Source organism: Mauremys mutica, chromosome 9, assembly GCF_020497125.1.
Source record: "Mauremys mutica isolate MM-2020 ecotype Southern chromosome 9, ASM2049712v1, whole genome shotgun sequence".
In the NCBI taxonomy this organism is placed as follows: domain Eukaryota; kingdom Metazoa; phylum Chordata; order Testudines; family Geoemydidae; genus Mauremys; species Mauremys mutica.
In genome coordinates this window covers 10904305-10928042 of record NC_059080.1, presented here as the reverse complement: position 1 = coordinate 10928042, position 23738 = coordinate 10904305, and the positions used below count along the sequence as shown (strand labels likewise).

Sequence of the window (23738 nt, the reverse complement as noted above, 5' to 3'; positions counted from 1 at the left end):
AGGAAAAACCTATGCAGATGAATTTGTTTCTTTATTAGCACTGTGTCCTGGATGGATGCCATGGATTGCAGTACAGGGGGAAGAGCAGCTCCTAAACCACCCTAAGCTTGTCCACAGGTCACTTCAACCACCTCTTCTTTGTGGCATGATTCGGGAGTAGCCTTTTTAACATGAATCTCTGAATTACCCACTGAGACATTGGAGGAGCAGAATGGCAAGGAACAAACTTGTAGCCCACTGGCGGGAAGGGGAAGACCTTTGTACCATTGATTTCTTTAACTCAAAAACAGTTACACTTTATGACTCAGCCCCCCTCCTTTGCCCCCAACTAATTAGTTTCCTTAATTAGCTTTAAGTTATTTGAGGAGTGATTTTTAAGGATATCAACTAAACTTCTAAAAGTTGCATTTTATAAGAAAGCATCTGCCTTCTAGGATGAACCCCAAGCAATGACCTACTGTCAGGATGTGCTCTTGTTCCTGTTGAAGTCAGTGTTCCTTAATGTCAGCGGGCGCTGGGTGAGGCCTTGCTTCATTAGGTAGGAAGTACTGGTTTCACCTATGGGTTGGAAAGTGCTCTGAGGAATGATCCAACTCCGAGTGTAGTTAAGGACAAGAGTCCCACAGCATTGGGAACTGGCTTGGGGAATTGGCTTTCATGACTAATACTTTGAATATACAGAAAATGGTAGAAAAGATAAAAGCTTTCCCTCAACTTTCAACCACTCACTACTGCTTACTGAGAGTTAAAATGAAGACATCAGGCCGTATGTTTGTGAAGATCCACAATATTAAAATAGGAAAATTCAAAGGATGAATACCACCAGCCCAGTCGTCAAACTGCACTAAAGACAAACTGCATTGGAGTAATTAATACTATGCTGACCCGCTTCCATAAATTCAAGATTTATTTATAGTGATTTGTTAACTGTAGGTTTTGGAGGGAACTTTTCCTCCTAACCCTGTTTCTCCAGGGAAGGCAGTTTTTAAATAGGTTTCAGGCTCAGTAAAGATTCCTTGGCATTATGGAGCTTAGCTGCACATTTTTCTATTGGCAATGCAAGTATGTTGTGTGATTCTATATAGCATGTCATTTATCATCCGTTTATAGTCAATGTACAAAACTTTGCTTAGCACACGAATAGGGTATAGAGAGCTCATCTGCCATACAGAAAGGACTACCCATTTAAGGTGGCTCCTCTGATAATATGTATGATGTCTTAAGTCTTCACAACAAAAGCAAAGAGAAAGGAGAGGAAGAGTCATCAAATCCCTGGAACTGATCCCACCTTATGGTGAAAGAATGAATAGGTCTGGCAAGCCAGGTTCTGATTCTGAGCTACGGTCTGTAGCGTGGGAACCATTGTACTGAAGTGCATCCTGACTAAAGGTCACTGCTTCACAGTTTGTAGAAGATGCAAGAAAATAATAAGAAACATCACAGGTGGGATTCTCTGCTGGAATGGGAGAATTCTCACCAGGATTCCTTCCTGGGCACTGAATCCTGTCTCTGCTTGGCTCCAGTTGGAATAAATGTATGTGAGAGTCGACTCATTTTGGTATAAACGCCTGCTAAACACAGCCTGTCAAATCGCTGAGCAGCTGTTAGGGGCCCAATTCTGCAAGGTGCTGAACACTCTGAGCTCCCATTGGAGGCAATGGGGCTTTAGGGTACTCAGACCTTTGTAGGACTAGGTTCTGCTGCATGTGCCTGTGTCAGTTTGGGGACCTAATTAATCCTTGGAAAAAGGGGGAAGCCACTTAGCTCTTCGTACCTCCAGCCTTATCTTCTCCTTTGACTAGAGATTTACGGCCCCAGTGACGTGTCAGGCTTTAGCCCCAGTGAGCCAGTAGCTATTACACTCATGTGCATCATACACAGACACTGCCCTTCCCTCCCCATTGCACACGTGGCATAACTTCATAGCACCTTAGTTCTCAGAACATAAGAAAATGGAGGCACCATGAAAGAGAAGTGCGAGGCTGAGTAATGCGCTGAACTGTTTTAAGTCAGCCTGTCTCCAGAGGGATCGAGTAGACTAGAGGGTGGTCAGTTCCCACAATCCCCCTTCCCCTCTGTGTACAGTTTCAAGCTGCGTGTGTTGCAAGCATCTCTCATTATGCACGTCCTCTTTCATCGCCTGCCCACAGCCTGGCACCAAAAAGCCTTTATTGGAGTCACCCTGGCATTGTCTCAGAGGAAGCTGGGAGTTCTAGACTCGAGTGCAGATACGTGTAAATGAAGCCACAAGCAACTGTAAAGCCTGCCTTTGACTGCACAGCGCTAAATTTATAATCAATTCCACTTATAGCCTAACACAGTGTTACTGAGCCAGCAGCTGTTTAATTAAATCTGAGGGTTACCTTAGCGTGCAGGTCTGCAGTCACACAACAGCATGTTCCATACTGCCGCTTTCCTGCAAGTGTTACCTCCCCCCCGCACCACCACCACCCCCCACACTGAGAAAATCACTCAAGTCACAGTAGGATCATGAAGATGGCTGTCAGCTTGAGGATCCTGGGCCAGGCTGGCAGCCCCTTACCCTGCTGTGCTCGGAGATGGTAGTTAGAAAGCACGACCCCGCTCTTCTCCCCTCTGTGACTGTCTTCACCGCCAAGACAGGTGTGTTTTCAGCCAGGGCAACTCATGCACATAAAACCCTAGTGGAGACATGACACCTGTAGCTTTACGGTGAGGTCAACCTCACCTAGCTGCCGCTCAGTAAACACTCCAGAGCCATGTCTCCACTAGGATTGTACAGCAGAGTCGCTACTGTGTGGTACTTATCCCACTGTTTATCCGAGCGAAGACAGCCTACAGGCTCTGCCACCCGTAGCACAGCAAGGTAGCTGTGTCCGCAGGTGGCCTGTGCTTTCAAATGGACGTCCCTGGCCCTAGCTGCTGGTTTTCTGAGAGAAGGCAGAGCGTGTGTGTGTGTGGGGGGGTGTCTCCTCCATGCATGCTACGCAGGTTCAGCAGAGGAGCCATCGCAAGCAGTTGTGGGGGAGGGGAGCTGCTTATGCTGGGGAGCGCGCACTAGGTGTTCTGCCTCCCAGAGCGGCTGCAGGCAGCGCCGAGATTCCTGGTACCTGCCCTTCCACCAAAGCCAGTGCAGAAGGGCCGTGGTGAGAGCAGAGCAGCCTGCTGCCAGCTCTGCGCCCATTGCCCTGGCATGCCAAGGGCTGGTGCTGCAGGATGAGGACTAAATACGTGACAGGCTGGCCACTGGGTCTGGCCTTGTGGCTGCACAGCTGCTGCCATCTGTTCTTCTCAGCCTAGTTTCTCTTCCTCTCATTCTTGGTCTCCTCTCCACCTCCTCCTCACCCCGCCCGCCCGCCCCATTTTCTATTGCCCACATGTCTCGGGGTGGGGGATAGGCTCCGCAGGGGCAGGGACACAGAAGAGCAAAGTGGTCTGGTCCTGGGTCTCTAAGTGCACGTCTACGCTACAAAATTAAGTTGCCCTAACTTACGTCGGCATGCAGCCGCCGCAGTAATTACATTGCTTGTGCGTGTCTACACCTGGCTCTGTGTGTTGGCGGTGCAGGTCCTCACCAGGAGCGCTTGCACTGACGGCACTGTCAGTGTGGGGCACTGTGGGATGGCTTCTGAAAGCCAGCCACAGTCGATGTAACCAAGGCAGTGTCATTAACCTCACGACATAGACACAGACTCTACGCCGCTCATGGAGGTGAAGTCAGGTTGGCGTAGCGGGCGAGTTACATCTGCGGGAGTGAAATTCTAGTGTGACACTTACAGAGTTAGGTTGACGTAAGCTGTTTCTAATTCTGTAGTGTAGACCAGGACATAGTCTATATTCAAGAGCCAGCCACCCTAGGAACAGGGGAGCTTTCAGGGAGCCCAGCCACTGTTTTACACCAGCTCTAGGGTGCGTTTGCAGTAGGGGGTGGGGTGAGTCCACCTTCCTCCACCCTGGCTGGGGCAGGCTGCAGGGCATGGTGCGGGTTACTGAAAGCAGTGGATGTTTGATCCCCAACAGGCACCAATGAATGCGAATCCCATGCTGGCAGCATCAGCCCTAACGCCCCTTGTCTTTCTTCCAGGTGGCAGCGACTACGATGCAGGTAAGTAGCGACGCACAGAAGCTCAGCTCCATTCAGCCCCAGACCGACCCTGCTGCCATGGCATCTCCGAGCGACAGACACGTGCAAACACCCGGCCCCTGCCCCGCCCACCACATTTCCCAGACTAGTTTGCTTAAGAGGCTACGGGTGAGAAATCCTGGCCAGCCCTAGTGTCTGCAGAATAGCCCAGCTGGCCTGGGGGAAGGGAGAGAACAGCTAGATCCCTGGAATAATCATTTTGGATCCTAATACGTATTTAAGCACAACATCCGCTCCTCTGCTTTGTAGGCACCACTGCCGAGACTGGGACAATAGCAGGAATAGCCAGTGCTCTTGTCGTGGCATTGGTCGGCGCCGTCTCCAGTTACATTTCCTATCAGCAAAAGAAGTTTTGCTTCAGCATACAACGTAAGTGGTTCAAACGCTCTGAGCAGAACACAGAGCCTGCTGGGGAAAGAGGAGGAAAACCACCCTTGCCTGAGGGTCCACGAGGGGCAGCAACCCTCCCCCTTTCTGTGCAAGAGGAGGGGGCTGCGGCCCCTGGGGAGAGCTCTCCAGGGACTTGCCGGGGGGCAACCCCACCTGGAATCCTCAGAGAAGTTAACACACCCTGAGGCTGTAGTAACCTTGGGGCTATGGTACCCACCATGCACGGGGGCATCGGTTCATGGGAACGGTGCTGCTTGGCTGTGTTCCTAGCCAGGAGGCCAAATTGTTTATCAGCCCCCTGCTGCTGCTCTCCATTGTAACTAGCTAAAAGACCCAGTTTGTGAGAAGGGGCTCCCCTCGTTACACTGGAGATGGGTGGGGGAAAGGCAGGGAGGGGAGCAGAGGCAACATGAGACGGTCTAGGCGGGAAGCAAGCCTGTGTATATAATTGGTGGGATACACCCAAGGCCTCCACCACAATCTCTCTTTGGCGTGGCATCAGGAGCCAAGCTGTACCTTGGGACATTCAGGAACAAGAAGAGTGATGGGAGAGACTGGAGTGGTATTTATTACTATTGACTGAAATTATCCTTGTGGCGGGGGAGAAGACACATCCCCACCCCATAAACCTGGCTCACTAGCAGGCAGAGGAATTTTGTAAGGATAAAGCATTCATTTGAAATTGAAACAACATGTGTCAGCTCCAGCTCTTGCAAGGGGGCGGCTTTGTTCCACCCCATGCAGGAACTCTGGATCTGAAAGGTTTTTTTCTTATAACATTAACCATTTAATCGACCAAACTATTCAACCCCACCATTTGGTAAGGGTGGCAGCTCCTCCAGCAGCTACACCCGTCGCCAGTGTCAAGGAGGGGACTCAGCTACCCCCTGCCTCTGCACACAGAATTGTTGACTGAACATGCACACACCTTAGTCCTGGCTCAAATGCAGGACACCAGCTTAAGCCAAACAGCCAGCATGTTCTTCCAGCTTAAAGTGATGGCTCTACAGCATTTCATTACAGTCTAAGACTATTCTGGGGTAGGATCTGTCCAGACTGCAGCACCCAGTGAATGATGTAGGAACATACCATAGACTGAGGAATAAGAAAGAGGAAATATAACTGGAGTTGAAAACTTACCCGTAGGCAGAGAGAGGAAATACAGCAAGCAGAGGCTGATTCCAAAATGGCCTCTCTAGAGTCTGTCATATTTAAAGAACTAACCCCAGAAAGGCATGCTGGGAAAAAGAAGTTCCTATAAAAGGAAAAATCCTGCAGTGGGAGTCATAAAGGAAGTGGCTATAGCAGTATTGCATCCACATAATTGTATTTAATAGCTTCAGGTTCTTCCCCCTCCCCAGGCATCTGTTTGTATAGTTCAGTTGTAAAAATTGCCTTTCAAAATAAATGTTTCCATTCTTTTCCCATTGGGAAAATAATAAATGCAGCAGGCCAGCGTTCATGAGCAACCCTACAAAAAGAAAGCAAAGTGGAAAGAGATGATTTCAGGGAGGAAATGGATTACACTTCAACACCTTCTGTTTCTGTAAAGCATCATTGATTGTGAACACTTCACAGCATTAGGCCCTGAGCCTGTAAGTTCCTTCCCCTGGACAGACTTTTCAGGCTCTGCCCCTTAGCTAATCCAGTTGTAGAGTTAAGTAATAACAGCAGAGAGGAACACACCAGAATGTAGCTACTGGGGTGGGGGGCTATCGTTAACTCTGAGATGAGGTTTGGAAAGAAGCTATTGCAATCCAGATGGCAGGTGCACCAAGCATAGCTAGGTTGTGAGAAGGGGCTCACACTGCACAGGTGGAGGGAGGAGAGGAGACAAGGCCCTTGAGAGAATGGGAAGGACATTGAAACACATGGGGGATTCTGAAAGGGCTGTGGCTGTCTCTGAGGCTGGGCAGGTGAGTTCCTTTGTGTGTGAGAGGGAGGGTGAGCAGCAGCATTTTGCAGCTGCTGGAGACCTAGGAATGGGAGATGGTAAAGGAGGGAGCTGCAGAATCCCAGGCAAGCGGTGGCAAGAGCCTGGCCTTGGCAACCGTTCTCAAACCCTTTCATGGTGTGAGTCACAAGAGTGGGTGTTTGTGGACACCTCTCTGGCCCCTGACCCGCCTCTCTCTCCTACTTCCTGTCATGTAACACCCACATGGCAGCCACAGCCGTTGTGTACATAGAGAAGAGCATTGGGGAAAGTGCTTGGTGTAGTTTAAGTAGCTGTCTTTAATGTGATGTAGCAACTGGACGGCCCTAGCCACCTCTGGGCTCACCTCTGAATACTGGTGGTCTGGAGCCCACGGGGTGGGACTCACTGACCCAGGGTTTCCAAGCAGTTGTTATGAACAGCCAAAAAAGCTAATTTAAAATTAATCAGCTAAAATTCCTTGAGTGTCTCCTTCACTATCGGGGCAGAAACTTACCCTGAAACACTGCTATTTTCCTGGCTGGGGCTGCGACAAACAGGTGAGAGTTTTGGAAAATTAGATCAGCAGGAAAAGTCGAATGAATGTGATAGAATAAAATGTCCTTGTTTGCCTCCCCCCCCCATTTAAATGATATTTTGAAAAGAATAATAAAAAATAAAGGCTTTGATAAAAGGGAAGCCGAAAGAAGCAAAGCCCAGAAAGGCAGCAGGAAATTAAAGTTAATTATAAAGGAGGATTAATTTAAGCCATCAGACATGGCATGCTGGGATAATGTCAGGCCTTAGATGCATTGCAATGCATGACAGAAATCGGAGAGCAGTCAGCAGTGGCAGAACTGGCTTTTTATTGAACAACATAAATTGTGTTTGGTGTTATCCCAGCAAAACACATGTCTTGGGGGAGGCTGCTGTGTTATGGAATGACTGCGCGCTGGTAGCACAAAGGAACACTAGGCTGTGTGTGTGTGTGTCTCTCTCTCTCTCTCTGTCCGTCCAATGGTGAGGATGTGGGCTCACTTTGCATTTTTGATCTCATTTGGACTGGAACATTCATGCACTTCATGTTTTTATCAATGACTGATGCAAAGTTTTCCCCATATCCTTTACCCCTCTCTGTACTTTAACACCCATCACCTTGGTACCTAGGAGCATCAAGATGACTTAGGGGAGTTCTGACAGGCCATAGCCAAACAGAGCAATGTTGGTATTTCTATGCTACTGAGCAGTTACGTGGGAAAACTCCACACCTACTAGTCACACTTACTGAGAGGAAACTTAGAGTAAGGCTGGCAATTTCAAAGAAGCCTAAGGGAATTATGTGCCATGCAGCCAATGGGAGCTGGACACTTGGCTCCATTAAAAAGCACCATCTGCATTATTCAGACCCCTCTCTTTCACCATTTGGAGCAAGGCCTTTCTTTTGCCAGCGCGCGGCACTGACACAGCTCCCTTGCCGCACTGGTGAGAGCCCGCAATGCCCACTCAAATAAATAGGAGAAAAGGCGGGTTCTCTGCACTGACAGGTTCAGACTCTCTTGCCCTGACCCGCTTCCCAGCCCCTTGGTCATTGGTTTTCTAGTGATTCGCACTAATAGCAGGAATAACATCACACCTTCTGTGGGAGGGGCTCAAAACGTGTCACATGCTTTGAGCCTCCCAAGCCACCCTGTCAGCCAGTGACGGTTACCTGCCATGCACACCGTGGCCTATGAAGGTTAATTGATTGGCTTAAGATCACACTGCAAGGCTAGGGTAGAGCAAGGAACAGAAGGACCAGCGAGTGAATGCCCACTGCTGACCCGAGGGAGCTTTTCTGTAGCTGCTTGGGCTAGTACTGGCTTTAGCTGTGGCTCACCTCCCATTAAACACTTTGCTGTGTTATTCTGTAGCCCTCCTGCAGCATCAGAGAAGAAACTGTTCGCTTTGTTGGCAACACTTGTGCCCCTTTCCTACAGCTTGTGCCTTGCTTTGCCCCAAACAGCATTAAAAGACACCCCCCCCACCCCCCGATGAATTAACTGCTCCCACAGAACGTAGAAACAAACCCACCCATCGTGGTAAGAGTGCCTTAGTCGTTTGCCATTGAGTGAGAGGGAACTCACATAAGTGACCAGCCGTTTGGTTTGGCAACTTCTTCTGTCTTCCTTAGTACCAGCCCAGGTGTAAAGGTCCCAGCCTGTCTGCTAAGGTAGTACATTTGGCTTCCCCACGCCTGCAGTGTACAGGCCTTCACCTTTTTAGCCATATTTCTTTTCACATCCATGTAATAGGCTATAGTTTCTTTAGTGCTGGGTATAATACTAGGCCTCATGGCATATTAGTCCTTGCTACCCGCTCTGTGAGCTAGAGCAGTAATAGCCCCATTTTATAGACGGAGAATTGAGGCAGAGAGAAATTTAGGCACAAGAGTTCAATGAGTTTAGGTGCCTAAATGCCCCAGAAGTTCTGGGCCTAAGTGGCTTGCCCCCCAGCTCCCCGCCCCACATAGGGAGTCTGTGCAAAAGCTCAGCCTCAAATCCCAGATCTACATGGCCCAGGCCTGGGCCTTAACCATAAAACCATCCAGCCCTCAGCTGTAACTAAAGACTTTACCTCAGCGGCATTGGCCAGGCAGCTGCTGCATGTCTGACCTGGCACTGGGGCAGAACAGAGCTATGTGGTCTTTAAACGTTAGCCCTGCTCTGCCCTTGCTGCCATGAGCATGTAGCAGATACTGAAATGTTTCTGTGTGGCCTGTTCCCTGCAGCCATCGCTTTCTGCCACTTGCAGTAAGAGGCTAAATTCCATTCTCCTGACCCCCACAAGTAGTCTCGGTGATTTTATTGCGAGGCAAGGGAATAGAACTAGGCCAATAAAGCAGCTCGTTCCTCGCAGCGTCCGACCTCCCCCGCAGAATTTACTTTGCCCAAAACTCCAAAGCCTCTGGGGTCTACTGTCCTTGGTTGTCAGGGTGGCTAACCCTGATGTGGAGTCAAACCATAGTTAAACAGTAGCCCAGTCATGCGTTTCACGGTCAACAGCGCGACGCCTGCGCTGTGACCTCACTGTTGTTTTGAAATGACTCAGCCACGCCTAGCAGGCCCCGTTGAATTATTTTCCTACTCTGAATCCCAGCGGCGCGCGTCATGCTGTTAGTTGCTGTAGTACACGGTGTGACAGGCGTAGATCCGGTTACAATGAACAGGATGGAGTTGTAGCCACACACAAGCTTTTTTTCATAACACACCCATGTGTCCAGCCATGACTGTGCAGCCACCCCACCACTGCACTCCAGGACCAGCTGGCGAGCTGGCCCGGGTTGCCTAGCGGAGGTGCAGAAGCAGCAATGCTCTGGGATGTCGTGCCATAGAGCGCTGGGAGGAAGGAAGGCTGGCCAAGCTGGTGACATAAGTATGGTTAGAGGGGTCTGCCTACTGTTAAAATCAGCATTACAGCCCGATCCCAGCCTACATCATGTAATGACCATGTTGTGCGTGAACACAAACAGCAGCAGCGCCTGGTTACAACCGGTGACGGTTTATAATGCAGCCAGGGCTGTAGGCTGTAGCTTTGCTTGTTGTGTGAGTTCTGTGCTAAGACTTGTATGTTATCGTTCAAAGCTGCAGAAGGGCAAGGTAAAGCTGCCTTGCATCTCTGCCCAGTTTGCTCGCCTGCTTAAGCCTTGAAATCCTCATTTTACCCTGGGTCCCCCCAAAATGGAGCATGTTTGGCACAGTTTCCTCCCTTGCAACTCATCACCATTCAGCGGCAGGGGGGTTGTTGCAGCGCCCTTATGGAATGCACCTTAACTGAGCTTGTGTATAGCAGAAAAGCAAATCAACTGTCTGAATGCGAAGTGGGGGGGGTATGAAATTGTAGGAGTGCCCTCTTTAGACCAGAGATGAGCAGAACGAGGTGGGTAGCTGAGATCTCATAGCAGGTCTCACTTCACAGCAAAAGCCTGTAAGGTGCGTGTACAATGTGTGTCTACACACACACACACACACACACGCATGTTGCACACACACAGCTGTAGAGCTGAATGACTATGCCTAAAGAAAACATGTCAGTAAGTAACCCCTTCACTGCTGGACTTCCTGGGGTATTTCTGCCTGGTATTTGAAGGGGATGCACCATTGAAATCCACGGAGCCCTAAGATATTGCAGGTAGGTGCTGCAGCACTGTCATGCCGCTGACCTATTCCCACAAGCACTGTGAATAAAACGGCAGAAAGGCCAGGGTTGTGAAATGCCAGGTGGAGGTGGCTGGCTCCTCTCTGCCCTACACTGTACCTCTAGCCTGTTGAAAAGTAGGAGATCCTGGGACAGACTGGTGGAAGTGAGCCCAGCGCCACTGAAGTCAAGGCCATTTCAATGGCTTATTGCCAATGATGAGTTTGGCTCCCTCAGTTTATTCACAACAGTGCTTGGCTTTCCCACCCTACCTCAGCGCCCAGCCTGGCATGATGTGCTACTGAAACGAAGAGCCTTACTAATTGCTTCAAACGTCGAAAAGTTTTTTTGCATTGAAAGCCCAAATGCCCACAAGTTTGGGAACCTCAGTGCGATTTTGCTTCATAAACAACACAGGCTTGCTCTAAACCGCTTCTTTTACACACGCGTTGGTAAGATTCCTTTGCATAATTTAGCATTTGGTGAGAAATATACCTTACTGTCTCTTTCCCCATCTGACTCTCTTTATCATTGCTTCATAGAGGGTCTTAATGCAGAGTATGTGAAAGGAGAAAACACGGAAGTTGTTGTAACTGAAGAACCTCAAGGTGAGAGCTTTTTTAGCACCACTCTTAATCTTTCTGAACCGTGGCTTTCACAACTCTCGCTAAACATCAGTACATGTTCCCATTGTAAGTGTCTCACACGTCAGCCAAGCCTCCTTCTCTCTATTAAGCAAGTCATAGCAAATATAACAGATGACACTGCCACTTGCCATAAAACATCCACAGCAGCCCTTGCTCCCTTACTGCGCACACAGAAGAGCCTGATAAATCCAAGGGCCTCAGAGCCTGATCCTGCAAACAATGGGCCTTAATACTTTGTCACAGTGCTTGTCAGCTATGGCTCTTGAAGTACTTTACAAAAGGAAGGCGTCATCCCCGTTTTAAAGATGGGAAAACATAGGCACAAAGATGAAAGGATTTTCCCAAGGCCACAGAGCACCTCCCACCATTGACTCCTTGTATTTTAATACTTTAATATGTTGTTGTATTCATGGTGATTCTTTTTCCTCCCCCTCCAGTTAAATATTCAGTCCTAGAAACACAGTCAGCAGAGCCGCCACCACCACAAGACAATGCGAAGGTCTAAAGCATGGCCTTGGGCTGGAAGAGAATCAGTCAGCGGCAAACACACACACAAAACCATCTCACATGCTTGTAATTCAGCTTTTTATTTAATTTGGATCCAAGCTAGTCAATGTGTATTTAGACTAGAAGTGGCTTCATGTTGATATAGGCGGTAGGGCTAGAATGTCAGTGTCTTTTTATTTTTTTTGTAAAGAGTTGTATGTTTACACGGAATTTAATAATGTAGGATTGATGTCATGTTGTGTACAAAACAACAAAAGGTGCTTCAGTAGCCTTCCAAGCAACGTTTAGGATTTTCACGTTCGGGACAAGCAGCTGGGATAATGTCTTTTTCAAAGAGTGCCAGAGCGTACAGGTGTGAGGACGATAAAGTGCCTGTAAAATAACAATCCAAAGCAAACCATGCAAGAACCTTTGTAAATCACTTCCAGCCAATTTCTGCCATCAGCTATGCGCATGCAGTGTCCAGTGTCAGCAGTGAAAATTGTGTGTGCAGCTGAGGGTAGATTTTGCTCCTTAGAGTAGCTACACCTAAAAATAAAGTGCCTATGGGTAGATCCTCATTTGGGGCCCAGTCTGGGGGGGGTAACAAAGGCCTCTACTCATTGGAGTCACAGAGTTGAGGGTGCACATCATCTCACACTACTAGACTTCTACCCACCTTTAAGGACCTGATTTTGATACCAGATAATGATACAGATCATTGCGGTATAGGATTTTGGCAGGTAACACTGCCATACATGGTTGCGTCTGAGATTGGCATTGAGCCTCGAGTGCCAAGGTTTGGCTATGACAACATTGACACTTCTGCATTGTCATTGAGATTAACTGAAAACTGTGTATGGATTTAGGGACAGGGTCAGATCTCATTTACGCCAGTCACTTGAATTCAGAGAGAGCTGAGTTAAAACTAATCAAGTGTTTTAAAAAAGATCAGGGCATAAGGTAACCTCTGAGAATGGTTAGGAAACTGCCACTGATGGGGTAATTATGTAGCATTATCCTCTCTGGGGTTTCTTACACCTTCCTCTGAAGCATTTGATGCTGGCCACTGACAGGATACTGTGCTCAAGCTGAAGCAGCGCTCTGATCTGTGTTCCTGTTTAAGTGAAGTGTAACAGATTGAGTCTGGCCTCTGGTAGCTTGACTATCACTTGTTACAATTTTTTTTTCTTTATGCCCCTTTTACTGCTGCTACAATGTGGACACTGCCACATGCCAATACATTTTTCAAAATTAGCCAAATTGGGAAAAGGAGGCTTTGAAATAAAGGAAAAGTCTTCACTTTCTCACGTGGAAAAGGTACAAAGTGTTTATAGAATCAGGATGTGCGTACATTTTGTAATGTTTTGCAAAAATCCCCATTATGTGAATGGGAAGCAGCGGCTGAGTAAGAGTGTGCCTAGTTTTCAGTTTGATGTACACGCTCAGTTTTCATGAAGGGACTTACGTGGGGCCTTGCCTGTAGGTATTTGTATAAGCCTAGGGACATTTTTGTGTAACAATCTAATTTAAGTATCAGAGGGGGAGCCGTGTTAGTCTGGATCTGTAAAAGCAGCAAAGAATCCTGTGGCACCTTATAGACTAATAGACATTTAGCAGCATGAGCTTTCGTGGGTGAATACCCACTTCTTCGGATGCAAGCAGTGGAACCGAAGAAGTGGGTATTCACCCACGAAAGCTCATGCTGCTAAACGTCTGTTAGTCTATAAGGTGCCACACAATTCTAATCTAATTTAAAGGAAAGTACCTAGTAGCATTGTAAATGTTTTGCAGCAGCTGTACAATTCCTTATGCTCTGGTTTTTGACACATGCATTTCAAAAGCCTTATAATAGCTTTACAGGCAGAAATACATTGTTTTATGAATGTGTTGGTATTACAAAACAAAATGTAATAAGCTGTTTCCAAAGTTCTCATTTAACTATTGGCTTCTATGGAACTGGAGCAGGAAAAATAGACAAGGAATACAGCATTCACGCTTGCTTAGATACTCTGGAGTAGGTTTATCAAGGAGGAAATGTGGTTTGTAGAATTTTGAAGAGCACATAAAGAAACCCAGATGCTAACGAAGCCACAAAGCTGAATTCATATGACTGTATATTTCCAAATAGTGTAGTTTGTTTCTTTCTTAGCCAAACAAGTTTGAAAGCTGTAGTATAAAAGCATTTTTAGGTAAATATTAGAGCTAAAGGTTAGTATATGGCACTGGTACAATACCAGGAGCCATTTTCTCGAGTAGATCAAGTGAACATAATTCCATATTTCATTTTTGCTGATGAAAGTGTTTTGATGAGTATAGGATTGTCAAATTTTGTTGCATTTCTATTACTGCTCTGTACAATCACTGTGTGTGTCTACTGTACAGTGGATTGGCGTGTTCAAGATTGCTTACTTTAGGAGAGACCACAGGGAAGGTGTTAAAAAACTAGAACATTTGAGACTTCTTAATAATTCACAAATATTGCAATTTTCTATTTTAAAGTAGTTTCTCTGAAAAGAATACCAGATTTTAGAACTCAGAAGTAGATTGCACAGAAGCTGCTTTTTTCCCCACAGCCTTTTCTATGATTCTGGTAAGCAGTTATGCCTTAATGTAGTTTATAATTACAATATAAGAAAAAGTACATATATGCACAGCAGAACTCCTGTTCCAAGTTTACAATAGCATAATTTGGCATCTAGGAGAAGGAGGGCTTTAAAGAGGAGACTACTGACTGATGTTACATTAAAAAACAAAGTTGTTGCATTCTTTCTCCCCATCCTTCATCTCTGGATTGTCTGTTCAATCTGTACAACACCGTGAATAATTCTTATTTGTAACTTCTCAATAGCTGTGCAAGTTATGTTTTACTTTATGCTTCAGGGGAATTTGATAGGTCTGTTACTTCCCTACTAAAGACCTTCATATTTAGAAACAGGTGACAACTTGGGGGGGGGGGGGGGAAAGCCCTGCACTGAAACTCTGCATACGTGATCTCAGCCACATTCCCCTTCGAAGTATCCAGAGAAAAATATTTGCAAGTCGAAAGTGGTAGGATACGGGAAAAATGTGACATGGCCCAACGCTAAGTGAAATGATTTAATTTTCTTTTAGTCCAAAATATAGCCGAGGACCTGCTGGAAGGTTATATAGTGCCTGTGCTGTAGCCATGCACTCACCACGCCCTGCTTTTTGGAGGTTAACTGAGACCACTTCTAATTTAAAGTCCCTTAGTTTTCTGTACATACATGAAACAGATCCTTGACAAGAAACCCTCTCTAGTCACATAAAGCTTTGGTTTGTTACTATATTGGTGACGTGCATTTTCTTTTGGTAAAGTTGTAATTGTCCTTTCAAGCCAGAGAACTGTGACATTCGGTTTTGACTTGACGCTTTTTACTACACCTTCAGAAGCTCTTATTAAAATCCCTCATTTTCATGTAACCTAATAGTACATATTCTTGATGACTTATTTTGTTGTGGTTAAAGTGGAATTAGAGAACTATTTAAAATTAAGAAAACATTAAGATTTAAAGTGGAAAGACAGACTTGGCTGTTAAACATTGCTTCTGTGACAAGTGACGTTCAGAAACCATACGGATGAAATTAGATAAAGAGTAAATTATTTCTTTGAATGAATTATTTCTTTGAATAAAAGTAAGGCATACAGTTTACTAAGGCAGAATTGATCTGTACCAAATGAAATTTGTGTATTATGCTGTGAAAAGGCAGACTCATTTTGCTAAAGTGCATATAAGGCTTATAGGGAAAATCAGAATTTGATTGCTGAACTACCACTGGAAAACTATGAATAAAACAGACTGACTCATACAGTGACATTTTGGTACTGTGTGTTTTCTTTGTGTGTTTGACAAAAATAGGAAAAAGGTGGAAGAGTATTTTTACACACACACACACACACACACACACACACACACACACACCACACACACTCCTGCATAAAAGCCCTACTAAAGCTACTTCAACTATTTTTTTCACACTAAGAGAAGTGGTGGTTTTCTGAGAAAATAAACATTAGCTTGAAAATTTGCAATTAAGGATAAAATTGGTGAGTATGAAAAACACGGGTAAAGTCACCCTAACAACCTTACCTCTGCCGCACCACTGGTCAACTCAGTGAAGCCAGTCTGGAATCCAGAGTTTTCCTGTAGAACCAAAGACTTCTGGCATACATGACTTTGGATTTGTACCTCCATGTCTAATAAGTGAAATTCCTCTGCAATGGTGATTTCTAAACTTAAATATTTGGCCCCAGATATGGTGACTCAGCATGTCACCGTTTTTACATTTGATACTATTTGCTGCTGAGTAATTTTTGATGTAGAACAGTAGAAGCCCATTCTCTCTAACAAATGCAGGTGATCAGATGGGCAGGAGAATTCTGGTGCAGTGATAATACCTTTAAGCCAAAGTAAGTGACACGTACAAAAATGGGGGTGCACCCTTTTCTCCTTTTTACAATTTGTATATAAAAGTGTGTCTGCACAAATATCGTGAATTTCACATCTTGCCTTACCTGTTCTCCTGTTTGTCTCCCTTAAAGGACTCAGCTATAGACTGGGAAAGCTCTAAGCCCTTATTTTCACCTGCTAGTGCCAGTCATTCTGGCTTTATTAAATCCATGCGAAAGACTGAATAGCTTGTTTATAATTAATAAATAGATAGGGAGTAAATATAAACTACAGTATAATTACGGGGCGGGAAGGCTGTGGAAACAGTTGGCTAAGACTGTATTTACCAGTTTAGTAAAAATGAAAGGGTGTTTTGTTTTTTAAACAGAATTAAACTTAACCAATGAGGGGGAAAGGGCTTTCACAAAGTGTCGTTCAGCTCTGAATGTGACTTCTGTATTGCTCTGACACCTTAAAAATTTTGGAGAGTTTAGGTTTAACTACCTACCAGTGCTTCAGACCCATTCTGGGATTCCTGAGACATGGTTCCCCACTCGTAGGTTCTGCTGGCTGGTTGATTCTGCTGGTCAAATTTACCTGCCTATGTCTGTACACACTTGCTTTGTCTTCAGTAGATTTGTCCTGGTGTAACAGATAACTGTGTTCCAGTAGCTGGTTCAAAATCTGTCAACAATTGCATTGAAGATGCTGAACTGAACCTTGCTCCCTCTTACAGAATGCGTTGGCTCTGCTGTGTTAACAGGAGTAAAAAGTAATCATTAATTTTGTCACTTAGTAGAATAAGATGCTGAATGCTCACACAGGGAGCAGAGCTGAGAGATCATTTCACTTAGTCACTTTCCAGAGTAAAACCACACTTTGACCAACAGAAATATGAAAAAGCATCAGTTTGAAAATGAGCGACAGGGGATGGATCACTTGATGATTACCTGTTCTGTTCATTCCCTCTGGCCACTGTTGGAAGACAGGATACTGGGCTAGCTGGAACTTTGGTCTGACCCAGTAGGGCTATTATGTTCTGATATACTGAGTTAAGTCAATTTTGCTTATTACTCCCATTATTTCAGGAGGATCCCTCATGTTATCCTTGCGATGACAGGGTCACTTGGGTATGTTGAAACCTGTGGCACATGTAGACTATTTGCAGGAATGAGTGACACTTTTCTATATAAAAATGAATCCATACATTGTAGCTGTGAGCATATAATGTTTAATATCTGAAAGTGCTACAGTTATTCCAACTATCCCTTTTACAATTATTATGGAGCACAATCTTTTATGATCACTAGCTCCAATAAAGAGAAAATTTCAAATTACTTTCTTTAGGTTTCATTTTAGAAACAGCCTGCTCTATTTCAGTAGACAGTTAAAATGCCATGCTAAATTTGAAGTACTAAGGAGTTTAATTCACAACTCAACATACTTTGCCTGTATAAAATTCACTGATGGTATATTGTTTTGTAGTATTGTTTTTATATAAAAACCATCTTCCATCTTAATTATCTCTTATGAAAGGCCTGATTTAGATAAACAGATGTGGCATCTTGGTCTTTCTTAAACTATTCTGCTTCAGGTGCACAAAGTACTATAAAAATACATTTTACCATCACAAATAAACAGGACACATTGCAATATCATGCACTGTGCATAATAAACTTAGAAGTTCTGTATCCAGTCTTCTATCAACACAGTTCACACTTGCAAAAGAAGCACTCATCAGTTTGTGTTATACACAACAGCTTTATGTACGTAAGTGCACAGAACTGGGGAAAAGGAGTGTGGCACAATGGCATATTTAGTACAGTGACCTCACTGCACAGCCACACTAATTGGTAGGGCCTCCTTGAGACGGATGTTCAGTGCAGATACTCCGTAGGGAAGGGCTACCACCATCAGATAAAATGGACTGGTAAAAGCTATAGAGTGGAAACGGTGAGAGTAGGGAGGTTAGGGCTCCGATGATTAGAATAGCAGGGAGTTAACCCCCTGCTCCTTGATAGCCCCACCCCCAAAACCTAACCCCATACCCTGCGGTGCTTATATCCCAGGGTATAGGCAAGGTGCCTTAAATTGAGCAGGTAGCAGGTTGGCTAGGGACCTGGATGGATAATGCAGGAGGGCTGACAGCAGCCCTTCCCCCCACCTCCCGGCTGTATGTAAACAAGTATGGCATTATCAGCCGGGTACTCCCAGACATTTAGGAATAAAGTTGCAGCCTAAGCCACATCCAGGGTCTCGTGGCCTCCTTCCAGCATAGCTGGACAATGGTTATCCATGTACAGTAAGAACTACAACTAGTGCATAGAACCAACTGATTCTCAAGAAGCAGGATTAATTCCTCCTGGCAGCACTCAAGGCCAGCAAGTGGAGTTACGGTACATTATCTTGACTACTCAAAGGAGGAGGTTGGGATTCTTGTGAAACGCTGGTCAAGTAGGAAGGAAAAAATAAAGGGAAATTTCAAGCACATTTTACTTTCACACCTGCTGAGAAAGCAGCTGCAGAATTATTTTTTAAAAGGCTGCATGTCACTAACGGCATTGATCAAACAGTTCTGAAATAAAAATGGTTTGGAAGGGGATTGGAATAAAATGAGAAAAATATTTTATATAAAAATATGGAAAAATGATTGAAAACAGAGAGAAAACATTGGCAGCATTTAAAAAAAAAAAACCCCAACAGGCTTTATTATTTCAAGAAAACCAATTAAGCGCCTATTATTTAAAAACATCAAAGTTGTAACAGTTTATATCTTCCAAAACATTTGGAGAGGCAGGATCAATTTTCTGAACCCATAACATGCAAATGAAGTGTGTGCATGTTTAACATCACATATGCATGTACATAAATACACAAAATTGGATTTTGTGTGTATATGTTTAACAGGACACACTTAAAATACGTGGAACTATACAGACTATACATTTTAAACAGTTCAATGTTCTTCTAATCCAAATTGCTAGAAAACAAGTTACTGAGTACAAGACAGACCTGATTAAGCGTACCCCTTATTCATGAGGGTAAAACGGGACAATAAACGGTCCAAAGGTTTATTTAAACTTGTAAAAAAAAAAGGCATTAAAAAAATTAAAATCCATGCTTCACCAAATATATTACATCATACAAGTACCAGTAGGTGTGTATTAATTGGCAAATCCTGTTTACCTTCATTACCATCCATTCTTAATGGCATATTTACTCAAAATGTAAAACTGGCTGCACTGGAAAATACTTAATTTCAAATCTGTTTCAAAGTGCATTACTTAAATATGTCCCCAAGAATAATAGCAGTTGCTCTAGATAAAAATAATGTACTGCATTAAATAAAGAGCTCCCATTCAGAAAATCTCTCTCAATATTCTGATTAAGCACAAACATTACATGGCATTTCATTTGGGTTTCTCAACCAGCCTCTGTACCCAAGGCAGCAAAAAGCCTCTCACATTATCTGTCTGACAGATGGATTCCTTTTTAAGATGGTTAAATTGTTGGTTGCTCAAAATAAAGTTAATTTTACAATTGATGATTTAGTGAGAGATGTCAAAACACATACAGGAACTGCCAACTTCAGAAAATACCATCACAACTACTGAAGCTCTTTTTGGCCTCATCACAACAGAAACAGACACAAAGAGTAAGGCATGTAGATTGATAGCAATTGTAAGTCACTCACAATCCTTGGGAGACAGGGAAAATATTCCACCTGCCTCTAAGCATATATACGCAGATCACCTGACATGAATGGTTTTACATGGCGTTTGCTGCACATCAGACAGAAGTGCGCACTGGTGTGGCTGAGTGAGAAGGAGATGACCCTCTATCTGATGATGAAGAAATGGATCGGGTAGCAGCTTCTCGCTGCAAGTCTTCCACCTTCTTCTGAAGCTCGGCTCTGATGGCAAGTAGCTCCTTAAGATTCTGATGAATTGGCATCTGGTGGTTTAACAGAAGAGAGCTATTTTTGTTATAATAATTAGTTAACTTCTCAGTTATTAATACATCTGCTATTTTCTTCTGTTGTGACATGAGAAACCCCAAGCGTCTTGTGAATTTCATTACATCTCAATATTTGGAGTGACTATTTCTTTAGTTAACATTTCAAATGATAAATATTCTAGTCAACTTCCCCTCTCCCCCCAGTCGATCATGACTCAGTTCGTAGGGCCCCTATGCAGAAGGCGGTACACATTTATTGAAGGGATACCCAAAGACAAGGGCAGGGGGGAAGTAAAGGATGACTAAGGAAAAGCAAGTTACTTTAATAATATACTTTTAATCAATTTTACCAACGTTATTGTCAGTGAACGTATGAAACGCCTTCACCAGGAGTCTCCCGTCTCCCGTGAGATGAATTTGTTAAAAAATAAATAAAAAGTAAATTAATAATAAATGAATGAAAAGCGTTTTGCACCAGAATACAAACACTGGTCCACAATTCAATACCAAAGATGGAATTTAGAAAAAGAGAGGCCATATCCCTCCAAGTTTCCCCATAGTGCTTTGCACAGAAGAGGAGTGACTGGATGCAATTTTCCAACTGGCTGTAGTCTGAGAAGGTCCTGTCCTTCTCAGGACCTCCACATTTCAGGGAAGTTGATCACACAAGGCCTTTTCTTAATCTGTTGCTCCAGAGAACAGCCAACTTAGTGTTTTCCTTGGCTCCAGTCAAAGAAATTGGATCATTTGCCAGTGGAACATATTTCCATGGTTTTGTACAGGGCAGCTTTACAAGCATTCAACCCCTCTCAGCCCGGGATTTAGCATCAGTCATTGTCACAGAGGTAGAAAAATGGCTTTTGCCTGTACAGGCCTCCCAGATTCATGCACTGATAAGCCTTTTGCAGAAGCAGATTCAGGAGTGGTGTCTTTTGCCCTTTCTGTGGCCTCTGAAGGGAGCCTTGAAGACATCACTGTCTTTGGCTGAGTGCCTTTCCTAGAGTTATGAAAGAATTTGTTTCATGTCTATGTGAAGCTGTGGAACACGGCTGGGCAAGAGGAACACTGCTTTAACCTCACTTTTCTCACTAGATCTGCTGCTCTGGACAAAGCCCAGCGTGATCCTCCAAAGTGCAACAACGACCATGAAACAGCCAGAAAACTGCCAAACTTCAGACTGAGTCTTCACTGTACTTCACCAAACTATTTCCAACTATCTAGAGTAAGGAAGACAGATATTCTGTAAGTGCCGTCAGAAGACTAGAGGGGAACTCTAGGGCTCTTAGAAGTGATAGGGTAGCCTAGAACTATGGAATGTTTGGCTCAAGAGAACTGCATTCATCCCTGACTGCTAATTACTGCTCAGAAAGGATTCCAGGGCTACAGGGTTAAGCATGAAACTCCTAGAGCTGGGCTGTGTCGAGGAAAGAGGAAGTTTGCTTATGCCACTTCTGATACCCTGGAAGTCACTGGGTCAGCATCCTCCACTCACATGTGGTGATATCAACTGCAACATAAAGAGGGCGTCTTTACAAACCTTCAGCAAGGCAGACAGTCACTGCACACTACCAGGTTCTTGACAGGGCATAATAGAAATACATATATAACAGTTACCTTCCACAACCAAGTAATACTGAGATGCTGTACCACAGCATGTATATGGGAATTCAATTTAACGGACAGCAAGAATTTTCTTGTAGTGGCCACTAAGTTTTTCAATAAGAAAAAAACTGCTGTTCTACTAGAGTTCATCCTTGTGAATCCTCTTCCTAAGAGAATGATTTAGCTGTTGTGTTGCACTGGGCCATAGGAGCTTTGCACGCCTGATTTCTGCCCAGCATAATCATGGACCATTGTAATGTGCCACATCTTTCTTTTACGGACTTGAGTAGCTTGTCACATATATCACCTACATGTCCCACTGAGCAAGCCAGAATCATGAAAAGCAGTTTCAGACAACAGACTTAGTAGAACCCTGCTATAGATCTGTGCAGGACACACTGCGTGAACACTGCTGAATACAGACATTATATAGAGCGTTGAAAAGGGAGGGTGCTGGCTGTATTACTTTTCTGTCCTCCCTAACACCTAAACTAGCAAAGAACACATTACAGTCTCACGCATAGTCTGCTGTCCCTCCCATGCTTCAATCTGAAAGGATGGTACATCCATAAATTATGTAAAAGTCACAGTAATGAAGTCTACAAAATTTAAAACATAACTTAAGGCACCATATATTCGCATTATACACAAAAAAATATGGTCAAAGAACATAAAGGCTGCAAAGTCAAGCATTCAAAAGTTAGGTAATGCCAGAATTAAAGTTATTGTGTGACTTTAATGTGGCCCCCTCGCATATGCATTACGATACAGTCTTTAATTACATTACCACGTACCGTTTTTCCCCACATTTTCTTGCCTCATTCACTGCACAAAATGGATGGTGCTCCAGTAATGGGCAGAAGAGATTACTCACTTTGTGCAGTAACTGCAGGTCTTTGAAATGTGTCTCCCTATGCGCATTCCACTTCAGGTGCACATGTGCTTCTCAAGCCCTTGATTGGAGATTTTCAGTTAGCAGTGTCCATTCAGCCCATGCATGCATCCCAGGCCTCCTCATGCCAGACACCAAGACGTTATAGGGGTGTGCGGGTGAACTGCCTTCAGTTCCTTCTCCCGCCAAATGTCCCCTAGCAGAGAGGAAGAAGCCGGGGGGGGGGTCATGGAGCACCCATAGGGGGACACATCTCGAAGAACGGTAGTTACTGCACAAGGTGACTACCACTTCTTTGAGCAGTGTCCCTATGGATGCTCCACTTCTGGTGACTTCTGAGCAGAATCCACAGATGGAGGAGGGAGTTTCAAAATTGAGACCAGAACTGAAGATACTACTGCAGAAACAAGTGTTGCATTGGATCTGGCAGCATGGATCAGGACATGATGTTTTGAAAACGTACGTATTGAAGTCCAGGTAGCAGCCCTACACAGCTCACAAACTGGCATTCTTAAGCAATGCTGTAGATGTTGCCTATGATTTGGTCGAATGTGCTATCACCCTTGGGGGGCAGGGAGGATGAATGCTTGCATCCACATAACAAGTGATAATACATCCAGATATCCAGCTCAATAGTCTCTGAGCAGAGATCGAGGACACCTTAGATCTATCTATGAAGGAAATGAAGAGCTTAGGTGACTTTCTAAATGCTTGGTTCTATCTAAGTAGAAACCCAGTGTTCTTCTAACATACAGGGCATGAAAACAGGATTCCTGCAGAGAGAGACAGAGCTTTGGAAAAACAACTGGTAAATGAATACATGGAGGTGGGAAAAAACGAAGGCAAAACTCCAACAGAACCTTAGGTAGGGATTCATTGTGTGAAGATAAAGACGCTGTCCTTGAAGGATAACAAAGGGGGAGATGTGCCATCAAGGCATCCATTTCCTCAACCCTATGAGCCAACATGATGGCTACTAAAAAGAATGTCTTAATGCATAAATAAAGCAGAAGACAGGCTGCCATTGGTTCAAATGGAGGTCACATAAAGAAACTGAGCACCAAGTTGAGGTGCCAGATTGGGGTGGGCTTTCTAACCTGGAGGGTAGAGATTCTCCAAACCCTTAATAAACCCAAATGATACC

The 23738-nt window shown here is 44.6% G+C and overlaps 2 protein-coding genes across 7 annotated transcripts in view; one reads left to right on the top strand and one right to left on the bottom strand.

Annotated features, from left to right (window-relative positions):
- Positions 1 to 13363, top strand: part of CD99L2 (CD99 molecule like 2) — an 85804-nt gene extending 72441 nt beyond the window's left edge. For all 3 annotated transcript variants that reach the window (XM_045031078.1, XM_045031077.1, XM_045031076.1), the window contains 4 exons: positions 4064 to 4084; positions 4373 to 4492; positions 11141 to 11206; positions 11683 to 13363. In XM_045031078.1, the coding sequence (XP_044887013.1) occupies positions 4064 to 4084; positions 4373 to 4492; positions 11141 to 11206; positions 11683 to 11750 (275 nt within the window). In that variant the 3' untranslated portion in view covers positions 11751 to 13363. The remainder of the gene's footprint in view (positions 1 to 4063; positions 4085 to 4372; positions 4493 to 11140; positions 11207 to 11682) is intronic.
- Positions 13364 to 17360: 3997 nt separating this feature from the next.
- MTMR1 (myotubularin related protein 1) overlaps positions 17361 to 23738 on the bottom strand; it is a 56414-nt gene continuing 50036 nt past the window's right edge. For all 4 annotated transcript variants that reach the window (XM_045030250.1, XM_045030252.1, XM_045030251.1 and 1 more), the window contains one exon: positions 17361 to 20097. In XM_045030250.1, coding sequence (XP_044886185.1) covers positions 19933 to 20097 — 165 coding nt within the window. In that variant the 3' untranslated portion in view covers positions 17361 to 19932. The remainder of the gene's footprint in view (positions 20098 to 23738) is intronic.